Raw genomic sequence first — 19,644 nt, 5'->3', positions numbered from 1 at the left:
TGAATAATAATAATAAATAGATAATAAAAAGTATAACAATGAGTGATGAATATCTTTATACCCAAAGCCACATAAAGCAATAGCATATACTACCCAAAAAGTTTGTAGTAAAACCAGCGGTGAAACAAGGTATAAAGATAGTCAAAATCTAGGGTATCCTATTGGGTCCCATCAAAATTAACCTATGCAGATCATTATGATTAATAAGAACATGACTGGGTAAAAGAAGTGATCAAGGGCACAACTTGCCTTCAACGAGCTCCTGCTCAGCAATCTCTACCAGCTGAACCTTAGAATCCTCTGTAGCTTGCTCGTCTACTCGCATCAACATAATACATACATAGTATAGCAAAAATTAACATCACATCAAACATGTAAATAAAATACACAGTAATAATCTAGACACTAGAATAAGATCATAGGAACTGGAATCATTAAATTTGGAGTTATCGATTTTAAGTTATGAATTCTCCAATGTTTTGTGTATTTAATACATGATTAAGCGATAGATAAATTTTAATATGTATTTCATGCCAAAACAGATGCACAATTTGATAGAGAATAATATTACAAAAATTTAGGAACTAGAATGGACCAATTTGGAGTTCATATGAATTTTTTACAAATTAAACAAGTTTCTGCAATTAATTTAATACAAAAATCTATTTTCTAATTCTTTTTCTCGGGTTTTCCAGTTTTCTGGACTAGGCCTCAAATTCCAGAAAGCGAAGGGGCTAAACCAAAATTTTCCCAAGGTCTCCATTTAAAATACCGATGAGGTAAACCATTCCCTAATCCTGGCCGACCGTGATCAAATCAACGGTTCAAAGTGATCGCCGGTTTTCCTCTAATCTAGCCCGCCAAAACGGGATCGGATGGTGACGCATCAACGCCATACGGTCGACTAACCACCCGGCGGCGCGGTCGCCAGGTGCGGTGGCGCCATCGCAGGTGCCCGCCAATTCTCAGTTTCCTGCTCTCGAACTTCAATCGGAACACTACTATACGAAGACAGTACTATTGCGAATGCATTGACGGGGTTCATACCGGAATCCGAGCGGTGCCCAGGCTTGCCCGCGGCGCGCAGCGGACGCACGACGACGGTGAGAAATTCCAGAGTCACCAGTGCACTCCAGGCTCCAAGACCGCACGCATCAACCCCCAAGGACCCCGGCGATCGAGTACCGACGTTCACACCTCGAGCCACCGGACACCGGCAACACGAGGAGCAGCACCGGCGGAGGACTACCTAAATCTGCGCGTGAGCACTGGCGGCGCTTCGGTTTATGTTGGGATGGCCTCAGGAGTTCGATGTGGCTTAACAGGTGGGTCTTCCGTCTCCAATTTATCCCCGAGCCCTCGGTCAACTTCCTCCAGCGCGGACTTGCCGATTAGAACGGATCCCAGCGCCTGCCCGCCATGCGCGGCGATTCTGCTGGGAGGGAGAGAAGGTCGAGCTGACCGCCCTGGCCCACCGCACAGAGAGCCACTAACCACGCGCGCGAGGAGACCGAATCACTGCCAGAGGGGCCCGCTTGCCAGCGTGACAGCGCGCGCTAAGAAAGGAGGGTCTTGGGTCGCGCGGGGGAGGAAACTAATGGGCTGAATTCCAGTCCCGAAGCCCAGTTAGGTATGTTTATCTTTTTCCATTTTATTTTCCATTTCCCTTTCTCTATTCCCAACTTCAATTTAAATTTCGAATTTGAATTCAACTTGTGCCTAATTTATTCTCAATTAATATTATGGAATTTAGGATACAATCTTTGGAAATATAATTATATATATTTTTATATCATTTCTCTTCTTCTCATTTTCAAAAACCCTAATTTTAAATTTAGGGTTTAATTCCACTTCTAAAAATTATTCTCTTATTATTATTACCTTATTATTTTATTTAATGCACAAACATATAACTCCAACATGATGCATATTTTTTTATCCTTTGTTTTAATTCATCTCTCTACATATGTATGCTCTTCTTATGATACAAAAATGGCACATAAAATAAGGATATCCGATATAGTTTCATTGTATACATTTTGGGTATTACAAATCCCACCCCCCTTAACAAGAATCTCGTCCTCGAGATTTAAGAAGATCTAGGGAAAAGATGGGGAAAATCTATGCGAAGCTCTTCTTCTCTCTCCCAAGTAGCTTCATCTTCACCATGGTGACTCCATTGTACCTTGCACATCTTAATCACCTTATTTCTTGTAACTCGAGTAAAAGTGTCCAGAATCTTGATAGGGTACTCCTCATAAGTCAGGTCATCTTGAACACTAAGGTCCTCCATTGGTAACTGCTCCTCAGGTACCCTGAGGCACTTCTTTAGCTGGGACACATGGAATACATTATGTACATCTGATAGATGACCGGGTAACTCCAGTTGATATACAACTTCTCCCACTCGCTTTAAGATCAAGAAAGGTCCAATGAAACGAGGGGACAACTTTCCTTTAACTTTGAATCTCCTCATACCCCGAAGTGGTGACACCTTCAAATATACATGATCACCCTCCTTAAACTCCAGTAGTCTTCTTCTATTATCAGCATAGCTCTTTTGCCTGGATTGTGCAATTCTCAAATTTTCTCTTATCATTTGAACTTGTTCTTCTGCCTCTTGTATAAGTTCAGGCCCAAAGAACTGTCTTTCTCCAGTTTGATCCCAATACAGTGGAGTCCTGCACTTTCTGCCATATAAAGCCTCAAATGGTGACATCTTCAAACTGGCCTGGTAGCTATTATTATAGGAGAACTCCGCATATGGTAAGCTCTTATCCCAACTTCCACCATGCTTAAGAGCACAAGCTCATAACATATCCTCCAGTACTTGGTTAGTCCTCTCTGTCTATCCATCAGTCTGAGGATGGTAGGCTGAGCTAAAATTCAACTTTGTATCCAAGCTCTCATGTAATTTCTTCCAAAACCGAGAAGTAAACTGTGATCCTCGATCAGACACGATCTTCTTAGGCACTCCATGTAGACAAACTATCCGAGTCATATACAATTCTGCTAGCTTGGCTCCTGTGTAATTAGTCCTCACAGGTATGAAATGAGCCACTTTTGTCAATCTGTCCACAATCACCCAAATAGAGTCATACCCAGCAGGGGTGCGGGGTAGTCCAACAATGAAATTCATACCAATTTCTTCCCATTTCCACTCGGGTATCTTCAATGGGTGCAATAGTCTAGCTGGTCTTTGATGTTCGGCCTTGACCCTTTGACACACATCACACTTAGCCACATGTGTCCATACCACCAATACTTCTGCTTCAAATCTTGATACATCTTAGTGCTACCAGGGTGGATAGAATAATCAAAATCATGAGCTTCTTTCAATATATTCTCACGAAGGTTATCAATCTCTGGAACACATATCCGATCTTTGAACCATATAGTACCTTGCTCATCCTCCGTGAATTCCGGAACTCGACCTTCTGTAATAAGATCCTTAATCTCTTGAATTTTAGCATCACCAATCTGACCTTTATGAATCTCTTGCTCCAAGGTAGGTTCCAATTCAATGGTAACTCCTTCTGTGTGTGTAACAATCCCCAGGTTGAGCCTCTCAAAATCTTTTGCCAATTCATCGGGTAGCTGGACAACGAAGGTAGAATGATCGTGCTCCTTCCGAATCAAGGCATCTGCAACCAAATTCGCCTTGCCCGGGTGATAATGAATCTCCAAATCATAATCTTTAATAAGCTCCAACCAACGACGTTGTCTAAGGTTGAGATCCTTCTGAGTGAATATGTACTTCAAACTCTTATGATCTGTGTACACTTGACACTTAGTTCCCATAATGTAGTGTCTCCAAATCTTCAGTGCATGCACAACGGCTGCCAGTTCTAAGTCATGAGTGGGGTAGTTCAATTCATGTTTCCTCAACTGACGAGACGCATAGGCGATCACGTGTCCTTCTTGCATGAGCACACATCCTAATCCTTGTCCACATGCATCACAATAAATGTAAAATTCCTTCTGTAGATCTGGCATAATCAATACTGGTGGCGACATCAACTTCTTCTTTAATTGATCAAAGTTGTCTTGGCATTTCTCATCCCACTTAAATTCTCTTCCTTTCTCCAGAAGCGATGTCATAGGCTTGGCAATCTTAGAGAATCCCTCAATAAACCTCCGATAATATCCTGCAAGCCCCAAGAAACTCCGAATCTCAGTAACTGTAGTGGGCACTCTCCACTCCATTATCTCCTTGACCTTAGCAGGATCCACTGCTATTCCTCCATTAGAAATAATATGTCCAAGAAATGGCACCTTGTCAATCCAAAACTCGCATTTACTGAACTTGGCATAGAGTTGATTATCTCTTAGCTTCTGTAGCACCAACCTCAGATGTTCTTCATGATCACTTTCACTCCTAGAATAGATAAGGATATCGTCGATGAACACCACGACGAATCTGTCCAAATACTCCATAAACACCTTATTCGTCAAATTCATGAAATAAGCTGGTGCATTGGTTAATCCAAATGACATAACAGTGAACTCATATAATCCATATCGAGTGGAGAAAGCCGTCTTTGGAATATCCGATGATCTAATCTTCATTTGATGGTAACCCGATAGGAGATCAATCTTCGAGAATACCCTAGCACCTCTCATCTGATCAAACAAATCCTCAATGCGGGGTAACGGATACTTGTTCTTCACAGTAACATCATTAAGTGATCTATAGTCCACACACATCCTCTAGGATCCATCCTTCTTCTGTACAAATAGAACCGGTGCTCCCCAAGGTGAGGAACTCGGACGAATGTAACCAGCCTCTTGTAACTCCGTCAACTGCTTCTTCAGTTCCTTCAACTCCTCTACAGACATCCGGTATGGCCGTTTAGAAATGGGGGCAGTTCCAGGTAGAAGATCAATGACAAACTCAACTTCTCTATCAGGTGGCATCCCTGGTAGCTCCTCTGGAAAGACATCCGGAAAATCTCTAACCACACGAATGTTGTCACCCACAAACTCCTCAGGTATAAAGAACATTGCACGCTTGGATGAGGTGGTTACTGCAATATTAACTTGAAATGTTTCTCCTTTAGGGCTAGTGAGTTCTATGGTACCTCTACCACATGCTATAATGGCCTTTGCCTTCCTTAACCATGACATACCAAGAATCAGATCTATACTGCTTGCCTCTAATATTATAGTCGTAGCTCCAAATTCTCTTCCCATAATGGTTAATGTCAATCTACGTGTCATTTGATTTGCCTCAATAGGCCCTTTAGGTGTGATTACTATCATTGGTTTTCTCATATTTAGCAGTGGTATTTCATTTGTGTTGGCATATCGAGCAGACATGAAAGAATGTGTAGCACCAGAATCAAATAATATGGTTGCAGGAATTGCATTAACGTAAAACATACCGAGTACGATGTCAGCACCATCAGGAGTATCATCAACACTGACTTGATTCACCCTGGCAATAGAATATCCCTTGCCAGGAGTCTGCTGCTTGTTCTTAGCTGGTGTACCAGAATTTCCCATCGGACAAGCATTAGCATAGTGCCCAATCTGACTGCACTTGAAGCATGTAGGGCCAGTCTTCTGTCCTGCAGACCTCGTCGGGGTGCCAGTGGAAGTAGCCTGACGAGTAGGAGGTGTCCGTGGAGACCCCTGTGGAGCGTACTGAGCTGGGCATGGTCCTCCTGGTCGGGTCGGTGTACCCTTTGGTGAAACGTAGCGGGGACGAACACTGCTACTACCCTGTCCCTGTGAGATAGCCTTCCTCTTCAAATCACCCAGTTGAACACGCTTGTGTTCAATAGCAAGAGCCTTATCCAGTAGCCTCTGAAATGATGGAAATGTGTGTGCAACCAGCACATACTGTAGGGGTCCATTAAGTCCTTCAATGAAATGCTCCTGCTTCCTCTCATCCTCAACAACTTCCTCCGGAGCATATCTCGATAGCTGAATAAATTTATCTCTGTACTCGCTGACTGACATGTTGCCTTGCTTCAATGACAGAAACTCCTTCTTGATCTTCATCAATCCAGCTGGAATGTGGTAGTTTCTGAACTGTGTACTGAATTCCGCCCAAGTAATAGTGTCAGCAGCATCATAGGCAACAGTATAGGAATCCCACCAGTCAGCAGCAGGACCTGTCAGACGACCAGAGGCATAAAGAACTTTCTCCCGGTCTGAGCATTGAGCGATGTTGAGCATCTTCTCAATTGACTTCAACCAATCATCTGCATCAAGTGGATCTGGCGAGCTGGCGAAGGTCAGTGGCTTATGACTCATAAATTCCCGGTGCTTATCACGAGGTGGAACTGGTGGTGGTGGTGGAGGCAATGGTACTTGTTGCTGTTGCTGCTGTTGCTGAAATTGCTGCTGCAGCTGCTGTTGCGCCCCTCTCTCCTGGCGTATCTCTTCTCGCTCCTGGCGCAACTCCTGGCGTATCTCTTCTCTTTCCTGACGCATCTCCTGGCGTTCCTGCTGCATCTGAGCCCGCATATCTGCCATAGTGTCCGCCATTTGTTGCATCATCCTCATCTGAGCTGCAACCAATGGGTCAACTCCGCCTGGTGGAGGATTAGGAGGATTCATCTCTGCTGGTTGTGGCTGGGGTTGTCTAAATATCCTCCGAGTGTGTCGTCTAGGAGGTAAATCAATTCCACCACCCCTCCTGGTATTGACCATCTGAGTTAGATACATTTGGTAAGAGAGAATAGTAGACAAGGCAGTAATTATGAATCGTGTTACTTTGGGGGATTTATTAGCTAAGTGTGTCACCTACTAAAGCTAATTCATTACCTTATGGTGGTACATGCTAAGATGCCCGTCTATACTATTTCAATCAATCCAAGAAGCAAATCAGTCATTGATCATCAGAACAATCAACCAACATTTTTTTAATAGAGAAAATAATTTTAGTTTTGTCTCAGGTTTCCTATCTCTTAAAAGATCATAAGTGTAGGATTCCAAGGTGTGAAATCCATCTTGCCTCAGAGTAGAAAAGGTAAGAATGATCAGAGTAGAACAGTAGAAGGTGAGACAGGATCAAGATAAGATAAGTGGAGAATGAATCAGAGTAAGGTAAGTAGATAAGGGTTTTGTCCATTTCTATCTAGGTTTCGTCCTACAGTCAACATTTCCTCTGATACCACTTCTGTCACACCCGGTTTTAAGGGACAAAGCCGGGTGCATCTCATACATGCGCCAAAGGAGACAACATATATAATAACAGAGTGTATAGAGATAAATGTCACAATAATCAGAGCATTTATTACATAGTGGAAGTCTTACAAAATAAGAGATAAATATCACAGGATCTAAGATCTATCCTTGGCGCCAGAAAGCTGACTGGGAGACGCCACCTAGATCAAGTCGAAAGCCTCGGTGTTAGGCGGCTCCTCTTCGACCACATGTTTTTCTCCTGTGGGGGGGTGTGAGACAGCAAGAGTGAGCTCACAAATGTTCATCGCTCAACAAGTTGTGGGGAATAATGTGGCATAAACTCACCAAAGGTGGGAGTTCATGAGGTGTAAGGCTGATCAATGAAATAAAGGCTAAAGCTGAGCATTGCTTTTATAAGTTGGTCAAAATTTTATTAGCAGTTACTAAGTGTAAGTAAATACCAAACCATAATAATAATAAATAAAAGTAATAATAAAATAATCCCAAATGCAATGATATGACAAATTAAGTTTAAGTTCCATAAATTAATCATGTGAGTGTCCGAGCCGCTCATGACCGTGAGCACGGCTAGTATACCAGTTTTACACTCTGCAGAGGTTGCGCATCTTTACCCACAAGTCGTGTTACCCATTTGCCACGGAGTTGATCAGACTCCATACACCTCTACCAAGGAAGCGAGGCAGGGTACCACTATGAGGCCTTTACAAAGTTTCACTAGCTTCAGACTACCCGCTACAGTTTATAGGAAGCTCTAGTGTAGGAATCCCTCGCCTGACCGCCATCGCAGCAAAATCAACCCAAGGACCTCCCTACACTAACCACTCCCCTACTGCCCTTGCCCCTTTCGGGTAAGATAGTCATCCACTAGCTTTCCTAGTTAATCAGCCAAGGGCGTCCCATTATACCCTTGTGGTAGCACTGTTTTCCCGGGTGGTTCTCCATGTTCCCATTAACATAATGATCTTATCATGAATAATAATAATAAACAGATAATAAAAAGTATAATAATGAGTGATGAATATCTTTATACCCAAAGCCACATAAAGCAATAGCATATACTACCCAAAAAGTTTGTAGTAAAACCAGTGGTGAAACAAGGTATAAAGATAGTCAAAATCTAGGGTATCCTATTGGATCCCAACAAAATTAACCTATGCAGATCATTATGATTAATAAGAACATGACTGGGTAAAAGAAGTGATCAAGGGCACAACTTGCCTTCAACGAGCTCCTGCTCAGCAATCTCTATCAGCTGAACCTCAGAATCCTCTGTAGCTTGCTCGTCTACTCGCATCAACATAATACATACATAGTATAGCAAAAATTAACATCACATCAAACATGTAAATAAAATACACAGTAATAATCTAGACACTAGAATAAGATCATAGGAACTGGAATCATTAAATTTGGAGTTATCGATTTTAAGTTATGAATTCTCCAATGTTTTGTGTATTTAATACATGATTAAGCGATAGATAAATTTTAATATGTCTTTCATGCCAAAACAGAGGCACAATTTGATAGAGAATAATATTACAAAAATTTAGGAACTGAAATGGACCAATTTGGAGTTCATATGAATTTTCTACAAATTAAACAAGTTTCTGCAATTAATTTAATACAAAAATCTATTTTCTAATTCTTTTTATCGGGTTTTCCAGTTTTCTGGACTAGGCCTCAAATTCCAGAAAGCGAAGGGGCTAAACCAAAATTTTCCCAAGGCACAGGTCACAGGCACATGGAGTGCGGGTTGATTTCTGAGTTTCCCGAGGGCTCTTTAGCAAAGAGTACCCGCAAATGGGTATCGCAGCATGTGAGCCGTCCGATCTGAGATCGATGGCAAACAACCGCCCACAACTGCGCTACTCCCCCCCCCCCCGACCGCACGATAGCCGATCAAGGGTCTCGATTTAAAATACCGATGAGGTAAACCATTCCCTAATCCTGGCCGACTGTGATTAAATCAATGGTTCAAAGTGATCGCCGGTTTTCCTCTAATCTAGCCCGCCAAAACGGGATCGGATGGTGACGCATCAACGCCATACGGTCGACTGACCACCCGGCGGCGCGGTGGCGCCATCGCCGGTGCCCGCCAATTCTCAGTTTCCTGCTCTCGAACTTCAATCGGAACACTACTATACGAAGACAGTACTATTGCGAATGCATTGACGAGGTTCATACCGGAATCCGAGCGGTGCCCAGGCTTGCCCGCGGCGCGCAGCGGACGCACGACGACGGTGAGAAATTCTGGAGTCACCAGTGCACTCCAGGCTCCAAGACCGCACACATCAACCCCCAAGGACCCCGCCGAGTACCGACGTTCACACCTCGAGCCACCGGACACCGGCAACACGAGGAGTAGCACCGGCGGAGGACTACCTAAATCTGCGCGTGAGCACTGGCGGCGCTTCGGTTTATGTTGGGATGGCCTCAGGAGTTCGATGTGGCTTAACAGGTGGGTCTTCCGTCTCCAATTTATCCCCGAGCCCTCGGTCAACTTCCTCCAGCGCGGACTTGCCGATTAGAATGGATCCCAGCGCCTGCCCGCCATGCGCGGCGATTTTGCTGGGAGGGAGAGAAGGTCGAGCTGACCGCCCTGGCCCACCGCACAGAGAGCCACTAACCACGCGCGCGAGGAGACCGAATCACTGCAGAGGGGCCCGCTTGCCAGCGTGACAGCGCGCGCTAAGAAAGGAGGGTCTTGGGCCGCGCGGGGGAGGAAACTAATGGGCTGAATTCCAGTCCCGAAGAAGCCCAGTTAGGTATGATTATCTTTTTCCATTTTATTTTCCATTTCTCTTTCTCTATTCCCAACTTCAATTTAAATTTCGAAATTGAATTCAACTTGTGCCTAATTTATTCTCAATTAATATTGTGGAATTTAGGATACAATCTTTGAAAATATAATTATATATATATTTTTATATCATTTCTCTTTTTCTCATTTTCAAAAACCCTAATTTTAAATTTAGGGTTTAATTCCACTTCTAAAATTATTCTCTTATTATTATTACCTTATTATTTTATTTAATGCACAAACATATAACTCCAACATGATGCATATTTTTTTATCCTTTGTTTTAATTCATCTCTCTACATATGTATGCTCTTCTTGTGATGCAAAAATAGCACATAAAATAAGGATATCCGATATAGTTTCACTGTATACATTTTGGGTATTACAACCGTAATTAGATAATATATTAGGAATTGATACCAGCCTATACAAACTTGTTAGCGTTGGTAATCGAGTGCGAACCATTACCGTTACCATTTATGTTACATTTTATGAGCCAAACGGCACCCAAGTTTATTGGGCCAAATAACAATTCGTATTCCCAGGCTAGGCATATGCTCCTTCTTGTCTAAGAGTGTGTTTAATTTGACTTTTGACTTTGACTTTTACCACTAGACTTTTGGGTTCTAGCTTTTAAAGTTTTTTGTCTAAGGTTCTATTTGTTTAGGATAATTAGCTTTCTAAACTCACAAAACTAAAAAAATTCCATACCACTATACATTTGAGCTTGTCTATATATTTTTTGAACGTGTAGTTTTTTTTTGAAAAACTAAATAAAAACTAGGTTCTTGTTTCATGCTGATACATGCTCAAACAAGGGGAAATATCCTATGCAATCACTTATCCTGGTGCAAGCATGCAATCAAGCGATCTGGTGCATCCGATCTAGATCTAATGATGACTGTTATTTTATATTTAACCCCTTCCACCTGAAACATAGTACCTATTTTACTTTTAACCCCTTCCATATGAAACCGTTGGATCTAGATTGGATGCTCTGGATAGTTTGATTGCACGCTTGCACCAAAATGAGTGATTGCACAGGATATGTGCTCCTCAAACAAACGGTCTCAGGCTGTTAGGCGCGCCACTCACCTCAGCCGCTCGCAAAACCCTCTCCTCTCGAGAAGCAGCGCGGTGGAGACCGGAGAGAAGCAGTCGGCAGCCGGGAAGCCCGTCACGTGCCTTTCTTCCTCGACGTGCCATGATTAACGGAATATTGAGCACTCGGGTTCGTATCGCACGCCGAGATCTCCCCTTTTGTTTTTTATTCTCCGATTGTGCCCGCATTAGTGGATATTAGGGTGCACCACGCTGCTTGTATTGTGTCTCTATCTCGTCGTTTGCTAGTTTTTGCTACCAATCGGGATGCTGGGCTTAATGTAGAAAGACTGAGAGGTTCGATCGGCCTGTTCACCCCCTAGGGTTCGTAGATGACCTTAGTGCGATGTTTTGTTTCCCTTGTTTGTCTCGGTTTGTTGATTGGGGAAAGGTTTCGGTTATTTATTACTGAGTGAGGCTGGTTGGTTCAGGTCAAGGCTACGACTTGTCTGCTACTGTTATTCAGCAGTATGTATTGCTGTTTGCCACTATAAATTTTCGTTTATTGGTGTGATTCAGTCTCGTAATTCCATGAATTTAGGGATGGGTGATTTTAGCTTATGCAGTCATTGCAGCAGTGGTGCATGGTAAATTACAATGCTCTATGACTGACAAGGTCGAGGTAGACAATTTTAGGATTTCAGCTTTTCATGAACTGTAGGAGGTTTCCTATCAAATCAGATAAACAGATGCTGAATCACAAGGTGCTTGTGTGGCCTTGACATTACAATTTCTCCAATGGTCCTAGTCAACAACTTTGGTTACATTGTTCTCATGATCTTGCATTCTCTCACTGTATAAATGCAACTGAATGTTAGCACTGCCAATGGCCTTGTTCCCTTAGAAGAAATCTCCTATTTTCCTGCGATTTGTGATGTCAATGGTTTATCTTACTTATTATGGATACTAAAAGGTGTGCTAACATTTCCAGGAGTTGTAGTCAGACCTGGAGCGACAATGAAGTGTGACCCAGGAGAGTTCTGGTGCCATGTTTCAGAGGTTGGTTTCTACTTGTAATGTTCACTATTGGTTTATCTTATTTTTGTGCAGTTCCTATTTTTTGACTTTTCAGTTGTTGGTCTTTTAAGATAGCATTACATGATAGAAAACCAGCACCATCTCTGCCCTTGGCTTCAAATGTTGGCATTGCAAGAGAAAGTATCCTTTCATTTTACTTTGTTCAGTATTTTTAGAGAAGCGTGAACACAACTTTCTTTTCCTTAACCACTTCTCTGTCTTTTATCATATATGACAGTGTCACAAGTACCAAAGAAGGTAATGATCTTGTTCTTTCAGTATTGGACATCCCTAATGTTTTTTATCACTTGGCATAAGCAACATGGTGATTGATGTTTCAAATGATGAATCTGATGAGGAGGTTCCACAGGCTATTCCATTATTCCCAAAAGCAGATGGTATATATCCTTGTTCTATGTGCATTTTGGTTAAGAGTTAATATTGCATTTCTCCCTGCATTGTGACTGATTCATAGATATACATATACATGCTTAGTTTATGGTGCTATTTATCCGATATCCTCATTGTACATGCGACATAACTCACCAAATTAGATAATATGAGCCCCCATTTGGATCCTTGAAGCACTCACATGCTTAACATTGTTTACATTCAGATGATAAAAGCAAAGAAAGTAAATGTGATGTGGAGAAGCCTGCTGCTACTGAGTCCTCTAAACCGAAGGTTAGCTTGGAGGAAACAAAGGATCCTGAGAAGCATGAAGTTGATGTTGGTGGCACTGACGATGATGAAAGTGACGAAGACTTTGTTGATTCAGAAGAGGGTGAATCGGATGATGACGAGGTTGGTATAAGTGATGAATCATGACTGAGATATCATTTCCTCCATGTTCCAGTTTTTTTTTCTCTCTCATCTCTAGATTGTTTTATTGTGATACCGGTATAAAATATTGAGTGAACAATCAAAGTATAAGTCATTTTGTTGTATTACTGAAGGTAACCTAGGTAATCATATATTGTGGACCAGATTTCTTATGTATACGATTATACTTTTTTCCTTATGTTTATTATACTACTATTGGTTTGAGTCTGCTGTTCGCTTCACGAGCCTTGTACCTTTTTCAACCTGAAACTAGGCATTTTTCCGGTAAGTGCAGATGCATTTCTACCAGCACTGGATATCATGTGTATTCTGACCATGTTATTCTTTTGCATGTCATGGTTGATGCTCAGAATTCCAGTGATGGGGATGAATGTGAGAGTTCAAATGAAGAAGATGAAGACTCTCCAAATGTGTGAGCATTTTAAGCCGCCTTGTCTTTTTTTTTTGACATTCCCTCAAACTTTATTTTGTATGATATTCTGATGTTAGTTTTTTATGCAGAGTGCTAAGGGCAAGAATAGGCCAGCAGCAACACCCTTGAAGACACCTCCAGGGAAGAAGGCAAGGACCACAACATCGTCTATGGGCAAAAGACCAGGTGAGAAGTGTTACATTCGATTGCAAACTTGTATAGCTCACAGTTCTTTTCCATGGCACTGGAACCTCACTTTGTGATGTGTAATTTGCAGTCAGTGTCAGTGATGATGCAAAGAAAAGTATCCACGTCACTGGTTATGGCTGCAAGTCGTGCAGCAAGTTCTTGTATCAGAATTTTTCCCAACTAGATGCGGTCGTGCATTCTGATACATGGGCGTCAAACTCATTGCAAGGTGAAGCACAGTGCTCGAAAGTGAAGTAGCATTCATGGACTATGTTAGGGAAGTTCGTTATTAGGCAACTGAATTGTGGGTTTGCGTTTACAAACGGGCTCTAAGGCAGCATCACAATGTCCGATGCGTATTTGATTATTGTGGGTTGTTGGAAAGTTGCTGTTTTTTCTGCTCAACAGAATGTGTAATTGAGATTTTCTTGAATTAGAAAGTTGTTGTTTTGCAGCGGGTATTGACATATAACCCCTCATTTCCTTACCGTACCGTCTGGAAGTTCTGAACACAAACGCATTATATAGCATGCTTGTTAGAACTGGACGGATTTTCAGGAATCATGAACAACGACCTTCTATATAAAAAATGGTAATTTGAATGATACGAAATTTACATAAAAAATGGAACTACTCTTTTAATGGCAATCCACCAGAATGGTAGTCAACTAGTCATGATGGTCGATAAACATGGAACCGCATATGAGATGAGAAAGTATCCAAAGTAGCCTTTAGAAGATTTTTTTGCGCTTCAACTCTCGTCGTTTGTCCGCATGTTCTTCTTGCATGCATGGCCGGCCTTGGCGTTGCCTTCCATCTACCAAGCTTGCGTGCTCACGATTCTTGGCGCTGATCGTGACACCATGAACAGGAGTTCACTCTCCCCGTGCTCCCATATGCTCCATTCTGCAGAACGCCGCCGTACGTGAAACTCTGCAACTTCCTTTCATCTATCGGACCACCGCGCGCTCATGCAACACGCCGCGCCGGTCTTCCTCCGCCTTGTCAAACACGGCGGACGACACGATCCCTGTCCACACGCCGGGGCAGTGGTAGGCCTGGCGGCAGAGGGTGTGCGCCACCTGGTTCCCCTCTCGGTACACGTGCCTCACGTCGCATTCTTGGAAACGACGAAGCAGTCCATGGATCTCCTCCTGCAACGCCACGGGGATCCGCGTCTGCGTGTCCTCGCCGCGGAGCAGCTGTACCAGCACGAGGTCGTCGCCCTCGACCACGAGCCGCTGCAGGTTAAGGCCAAGCGCCAGGCGGAGGCCGCGGATCATCGCGCGCGCCTCCACTATGCCCACCGTAGAGTGCTCCGTCGTCTCGGCGAACGCGAGCACGACGCGGCCGGCGTTGTCGCGGATGGCGCCGCCGATGCTGGCTCGCGCCGAACCATCGTGGTAGACGGATCCGTCGAAGTTGAGTTTGCACCAGCCGCGAGGTGGTGGCGACCATTGCACCAGGACGACGCGACCAGGATGGTACGGCCGTGCCCATGGAGAAAGCTGCGGCGCAGGGTGACATAGATTGGAGGTGGACGCCGCCGTTGCTGCTAGAGAGCACGCCATCCCGTGGTGGTGGTGGTTCGATCAGAGTACTGATCTTGCAGCGCGTCTGTAGCCGGTGGAAGATGGAAGGTGCTGTGTCGACGAGGTGGCTCTATATTTATAGGTACGTGATGGAAGTGGATGAGGATGGAGGGTCCTGTCCGCACCAGGTGCCAGGTGGCTGTGTACGCTAGGTAAACCGAAAGCGTCCCGTGCAAGCAACCTGAGATGGGCAACCAAATTAAAACGAGGAGGGGGCTTGCCATTTTTCTGATCTTTGTCCGAATTCTCCTCTCCCCTCCCGGGCATGGCAAGCAGCGTCGCGTCGGTTCGGCCGGTGGCGCTCGGCGACGAGCCGATGGAGATCCCCCGCCTGAAGATCGACGCCGAGACGTCGCATCTCCTGCGCATCCTGCTGGCGCTGTGGCGCTGGAGCAGAGCAACCTGGCGGAGGCGGGCAGCCATGGTCGCCGTCGTCTGCGTCCTCTTATTCATGTCCGCCACGCTTGCGCACCGCGTCGTCGACGTCTCTGCCTTTACCACCGGCCGGCTCCAACTTCACCGCCCTCGTTCGTACACGACGGTCTACGACCTGCAGCGGTTCGCCACCTCCTCCGACAGTCCGAGCCTCCGACTTCGACGCGGCGGTGGCCGACGGCGACGGCGACATGGAGTCAGTACCCCTTGCCTTCACAGATTCGTTGCCTTCACAGCAACGCCGCCGCCTGAAGATCTGGACTCAGATACGTAAGCAAACTTGAGATGGACAACCAAATTATATCCTAGCATGCCCCTATGGCTTGCGAGCATTCTGATTTTTTTCCGGGTTCCGAATTCACAAACATGAAACGGTGGCAGACTAGTACGTGCTCATAAACCAAAGAGAGACTGGTGTCATTTCTCTCATGACTCATTGTTGATCTGATAAACAAATTGGTTGACATGTATAATCGACATGAGCACGAGGCCTCCTTCGAGGTAAAAAAATCGGTCATCGACTGCGGCGACTTGACCAGATTCATAAGATGTCAAGTATGAAAACCAACTGCCAGACAGTGATTTGACACACTTGAACACATATAAATCTAGGGGTCTAATGAAATCGCGAAGGATCTCAAACTTTTCCTTCGCAACCAAGATCGTAATAAATTAGCATTCACTACATCGCGTGATACAACATTCCACAAAAAAATAAAGTAGATCGGAGTAAATTAGAGTTATTACAACTTAGTCGGCAAAAGGCCCAAATGTAACATAATAAAGTAGTATCACCCTTGTGATAAGTTTTAGCGCAAGCTTTTGTTCAAGTAGTGCCCACAACACATGTGTGGTTTTCAAAATACAGTGCTAACAATAGGGTTGTCAACCCACTAAAAGCATGAGAGAACAATGGAGAAGCCATGCCCATGGTCCAGTCATCTCATGTAGCCGAGTATAAGAAGTGCTCACAATATCCATAGAACATCTGGCCATCTGCAACAACATGAGAATAGAACCCTGAGTACCGGAATGTACTCAGCTAGACTGACCCGTCCTAAACCAGGCAATTAGAAAGTAAAAGACACCAAGGATCATGCAAAGCTTTATTTGGAGCTGGCTCTTTACTTTGTAAGAGTGGAAAGATTAATGTAAGTATTAACAGCTTAACTGGGTTATCAAATTTATTAACCAACTTTTAGCATTTCAGTGTTATTACTTATTCTGCTGTGATTCTAGATTAGCACCTATTTATCTAAGTGAACCTTGCCAATTCACTATAAGTCTAATTATAACTTTAGTGATGAATCAAGCTAAGCAATATTGTTGATGATTAACCAAACAAGAGTAACCCAACCCTTAATTTTAATCGTTAATGTCCTCATCCTTAATCCCTATCATCCTTGTCATAGTGATCATTGTTGTTACTACGATGAGATAGCTCAAGTCAAGTGCTCACTATCCAGGAGCAATGGCGATTCGAATCGTTTACTGACTAGCTGGTGTGGTATTCCTAACACAAAACATACCCACAGTACTTTGTTAGATATGGTCACCACCATACGTATTCTAGAAGTAGCCTGGCTGCACACCATGAGTCGACAGGAGCCATCATATCTAGGGACCTCCCCACTACCAAAGGGTCAGGCTGCCACCATAACCTTGGGTTAACTCGATGTGTCCTCGTCTCTCCTCATCCACACTAATAGGTGGACCCAGTGAGGTCGAATCTGGCTAGAATAGTATTCTGGCTTCGCGGTCGTAATGAGTTATCTGGCCAGCTAAGTGATTAGGCATAAATTCAACATGACTCGAGAGACCACAATGGGCACGGTCCTTAATCAACACAGGTGGGATCACTAGGGTCTAACACTCCCCATTCGACTTCGCCCGGTCTCAATTTAACCTTCATACTATTATGGGTATTTCCCAATGACTTTACCCAAATCAAGAATAAAGTAGACACCTATATCTCACATGTGACAGGAATCACCTTACTTCTATCGTCTAAACAAGACTAAGCATTTTAAGCGCACTCGAATTAACTAGGTGATAAGGATAGGATAACAAAGGAAATCAAGGATAAATGCAGCAATTGTTTCCAAACAACTCCTACAACTTAATGAAACAAACATAGGCAGGTAGTAAAAAATCAATTATTGCAAACCGTAGGAATTAGATGTCGGGGCTCACCTTTCTCGAAGGAACTGGGGTGGTGGTTAGGGCACTTCTAGGCTTCGGCTTCAGACTCAACCTCCTCTGCGGGAACCTCCTGCAGCTCCTCAGCAACTCCTACTGGCATTTCCTTCTGTGATCCTGTATAATGCATGCAAGTATGAGGGTAGGTGATGCATGGTGCAAGTGATGCATGATGCTTATGGATGCATGTTGTTTGCAACAATCTTTACGGTATACTTTTCAGAGGTTAGCTACAAACTAGTTCTACAAGATAGTCTACATCGTCCAAGAACATGTAGCTTGTCTTTTCTTGGTCGGTCCTAACTACTACTTTAAGAAATCATACAACCCATCACCTTCTCCTCTACAAGGTAGTCCTAGCACACATTTGAGATGCACCCGGGTTCGGCCCTTAAATCCGGCTGTGACAGAAGTGGTATCAGAGGAATGTTGACTATAGGACGTAACCTAGATAGAACTGGACAAAACCCTTACATACTTACCTTTGCTACTCTGATTGTTTCTAAACTTTTCTTAATCTTTTCTCATCTATTGCTGATTTACTCTGATTACTCTTACCTTTTCTCTTCTAAAGACAAAAGTGGATATCACACATTGAAATTTTGTACCTAAAGTGACCCTTAGGAATAGGAGACCTAATCTTAGGAACAAAAGCAAAACCATTTTTGTAGGTATCTATACGCTTGAATGTTTGTCCTTATGATACCTGTCTGATTTGGTTCTTTGACTGAGTGTAATTAATTATCGAGTAATGTCCACAATTACATATATATATATATATATATATATATATATATATATATATATATATGTGTGTGTGTGTGTGTGTGTGTGTGTGTGTGTGTGTGTGTGTGTGTTTAAAATATATTTAGAAAGATAGAATATCCCCCATAAAAAACAGATCTATCTTATAGATCCATCTCATATTAAAAAATTCTATCTTATCCTTATAGATTCATCTTGTCCTAATTAGCATACTTATCCCACCCTAGAGTAACAACTATGATCTAGTCCAAAATAAATTAATTAGATCTTATCTAGTCAAATCTAGTCATACCAAACTAATCTAGATCCCATCTAATCTAAATACGACCTAATCTAAGGTCAGACACTTAGCAAGTTAATAGTGGTGAAATAAATTAGACCCTACTCGTTTAAACATGTTTTAACCTAAATTGGTGTCTTAGACCAACTCAGCCATGAATAACAACCTAACTTGATTGATGGGTTGCATAACCTATCTATGTCAATCTAATAGCAAAACATAGATTCTAACCAATCTACCTCATGTAATCTATCCTACCAACCACTATCTTACTACATGTCCATAACTTGGATAGAGACACCAAGGCTAGAGAAGGGATAGATCAACCTCGCCACGGAAGAATAAAAGCCACACCAGATCTTCTAATGGGTCAAGATCCACCATTTGGGAATAGAAGTTTTCCTTGCCTAACCTTCTCTTATCCTCATCTTCTCTAATCTTATTTCTAGCCACACCCGTTCATAAAGAGAAATTTTTGGGGGCACTAAAATTAATTGGAAACTAAAAGTTAAACTACACACAAAACCTTCTACATCCCTTTCTTAATAATCTTGAGGACGAGATTAGTTTAAGGGGTAGAATTTGTAACACCTTAAATCTTATATTGGGAATTAGGAAGACTCTCCAAAAGATTTAAGTTTTAAAACCATGAATCTAATTTAAAACTCCAATAAAATAGAAACATTCTCAAATATCTAATTGATATAGATGTTCTTTTAATAGATATTTATAAACCCTTTAGAAAAAGGTAAAAAATACTAATAAAAAGATCTTACACTAGAAATCATGTTCTCTTAAAATAATAAATAATGAACTCTTGAAAGTATTTTTATTTTGATTATACATTCAAAAT

General features: G+C 42.8%; 1 protein-coding gene across 2 annotated transcripts; it reads left to right on the top strand.

Annotated features, from left to right (window-relative positions):
- The first annotated feature begins 11,014 nt into the window (after positions 1–11,014).
- LOC118471887 (histone deacetylase HDT2-like) lies at positions 11,015–14,003 on the top strand. 2 transcript variants are annotated; one of them, XM_035959035.1, is made up of 9 exons: positions 11,015–11,189; positions 11,991–12,058; positions 12,148–12,217; positions 12,315–12,334; positions 12,447–12,474; positions 12,693–12,880; positions 13,270–13,329; positions 13,421–13,517; positions 13,609–14,003. In XM_035959035.1, exons 2-9 carry the CDS (start codon positions 12,017–12,019, stop codon positions 13,776–13,778), a joined length of 675 nt encoding a protein of 224 aa, XP_035814928.1. In that variant the 5' UTR covers positions 11,015–11,189; positions 11,991–12,016; the 3' UTR covers positions 13,779–14,003. The 2 variants fall into 2 exon arrangements, with proteins under 2 accessions (XP_035814928.1, XP_035814927.1); XM_035959034.1 differs by having other exon boundaries at positions 12,306–12,334.
- The last annotated feature ends 5,641 nt before the right edge of the window (positions 14,004–19,644 follow it).

The sequence above is a fragment of the Zea mays genome, chromosome 5 (assembly GCF_902167145.1).
Source record: "Zea mays cultivar B73 chromosome 5, Zm-B73-REFERENCE-NAM-5.0, whole genome shotgun sequence".
Taxonomy (NCBI): domain Eukaryota; kingdom Viridiplantae; phylum Streptophyta; class Magnoliopsida; order Poales; family Poaceae; genus Zea; species Zea mays.
The sequence above is the reverse complement of the archived record's forward strand: the minus strand, read 5'-3'. Positions and strand labels throughout refer to the sequence as shown.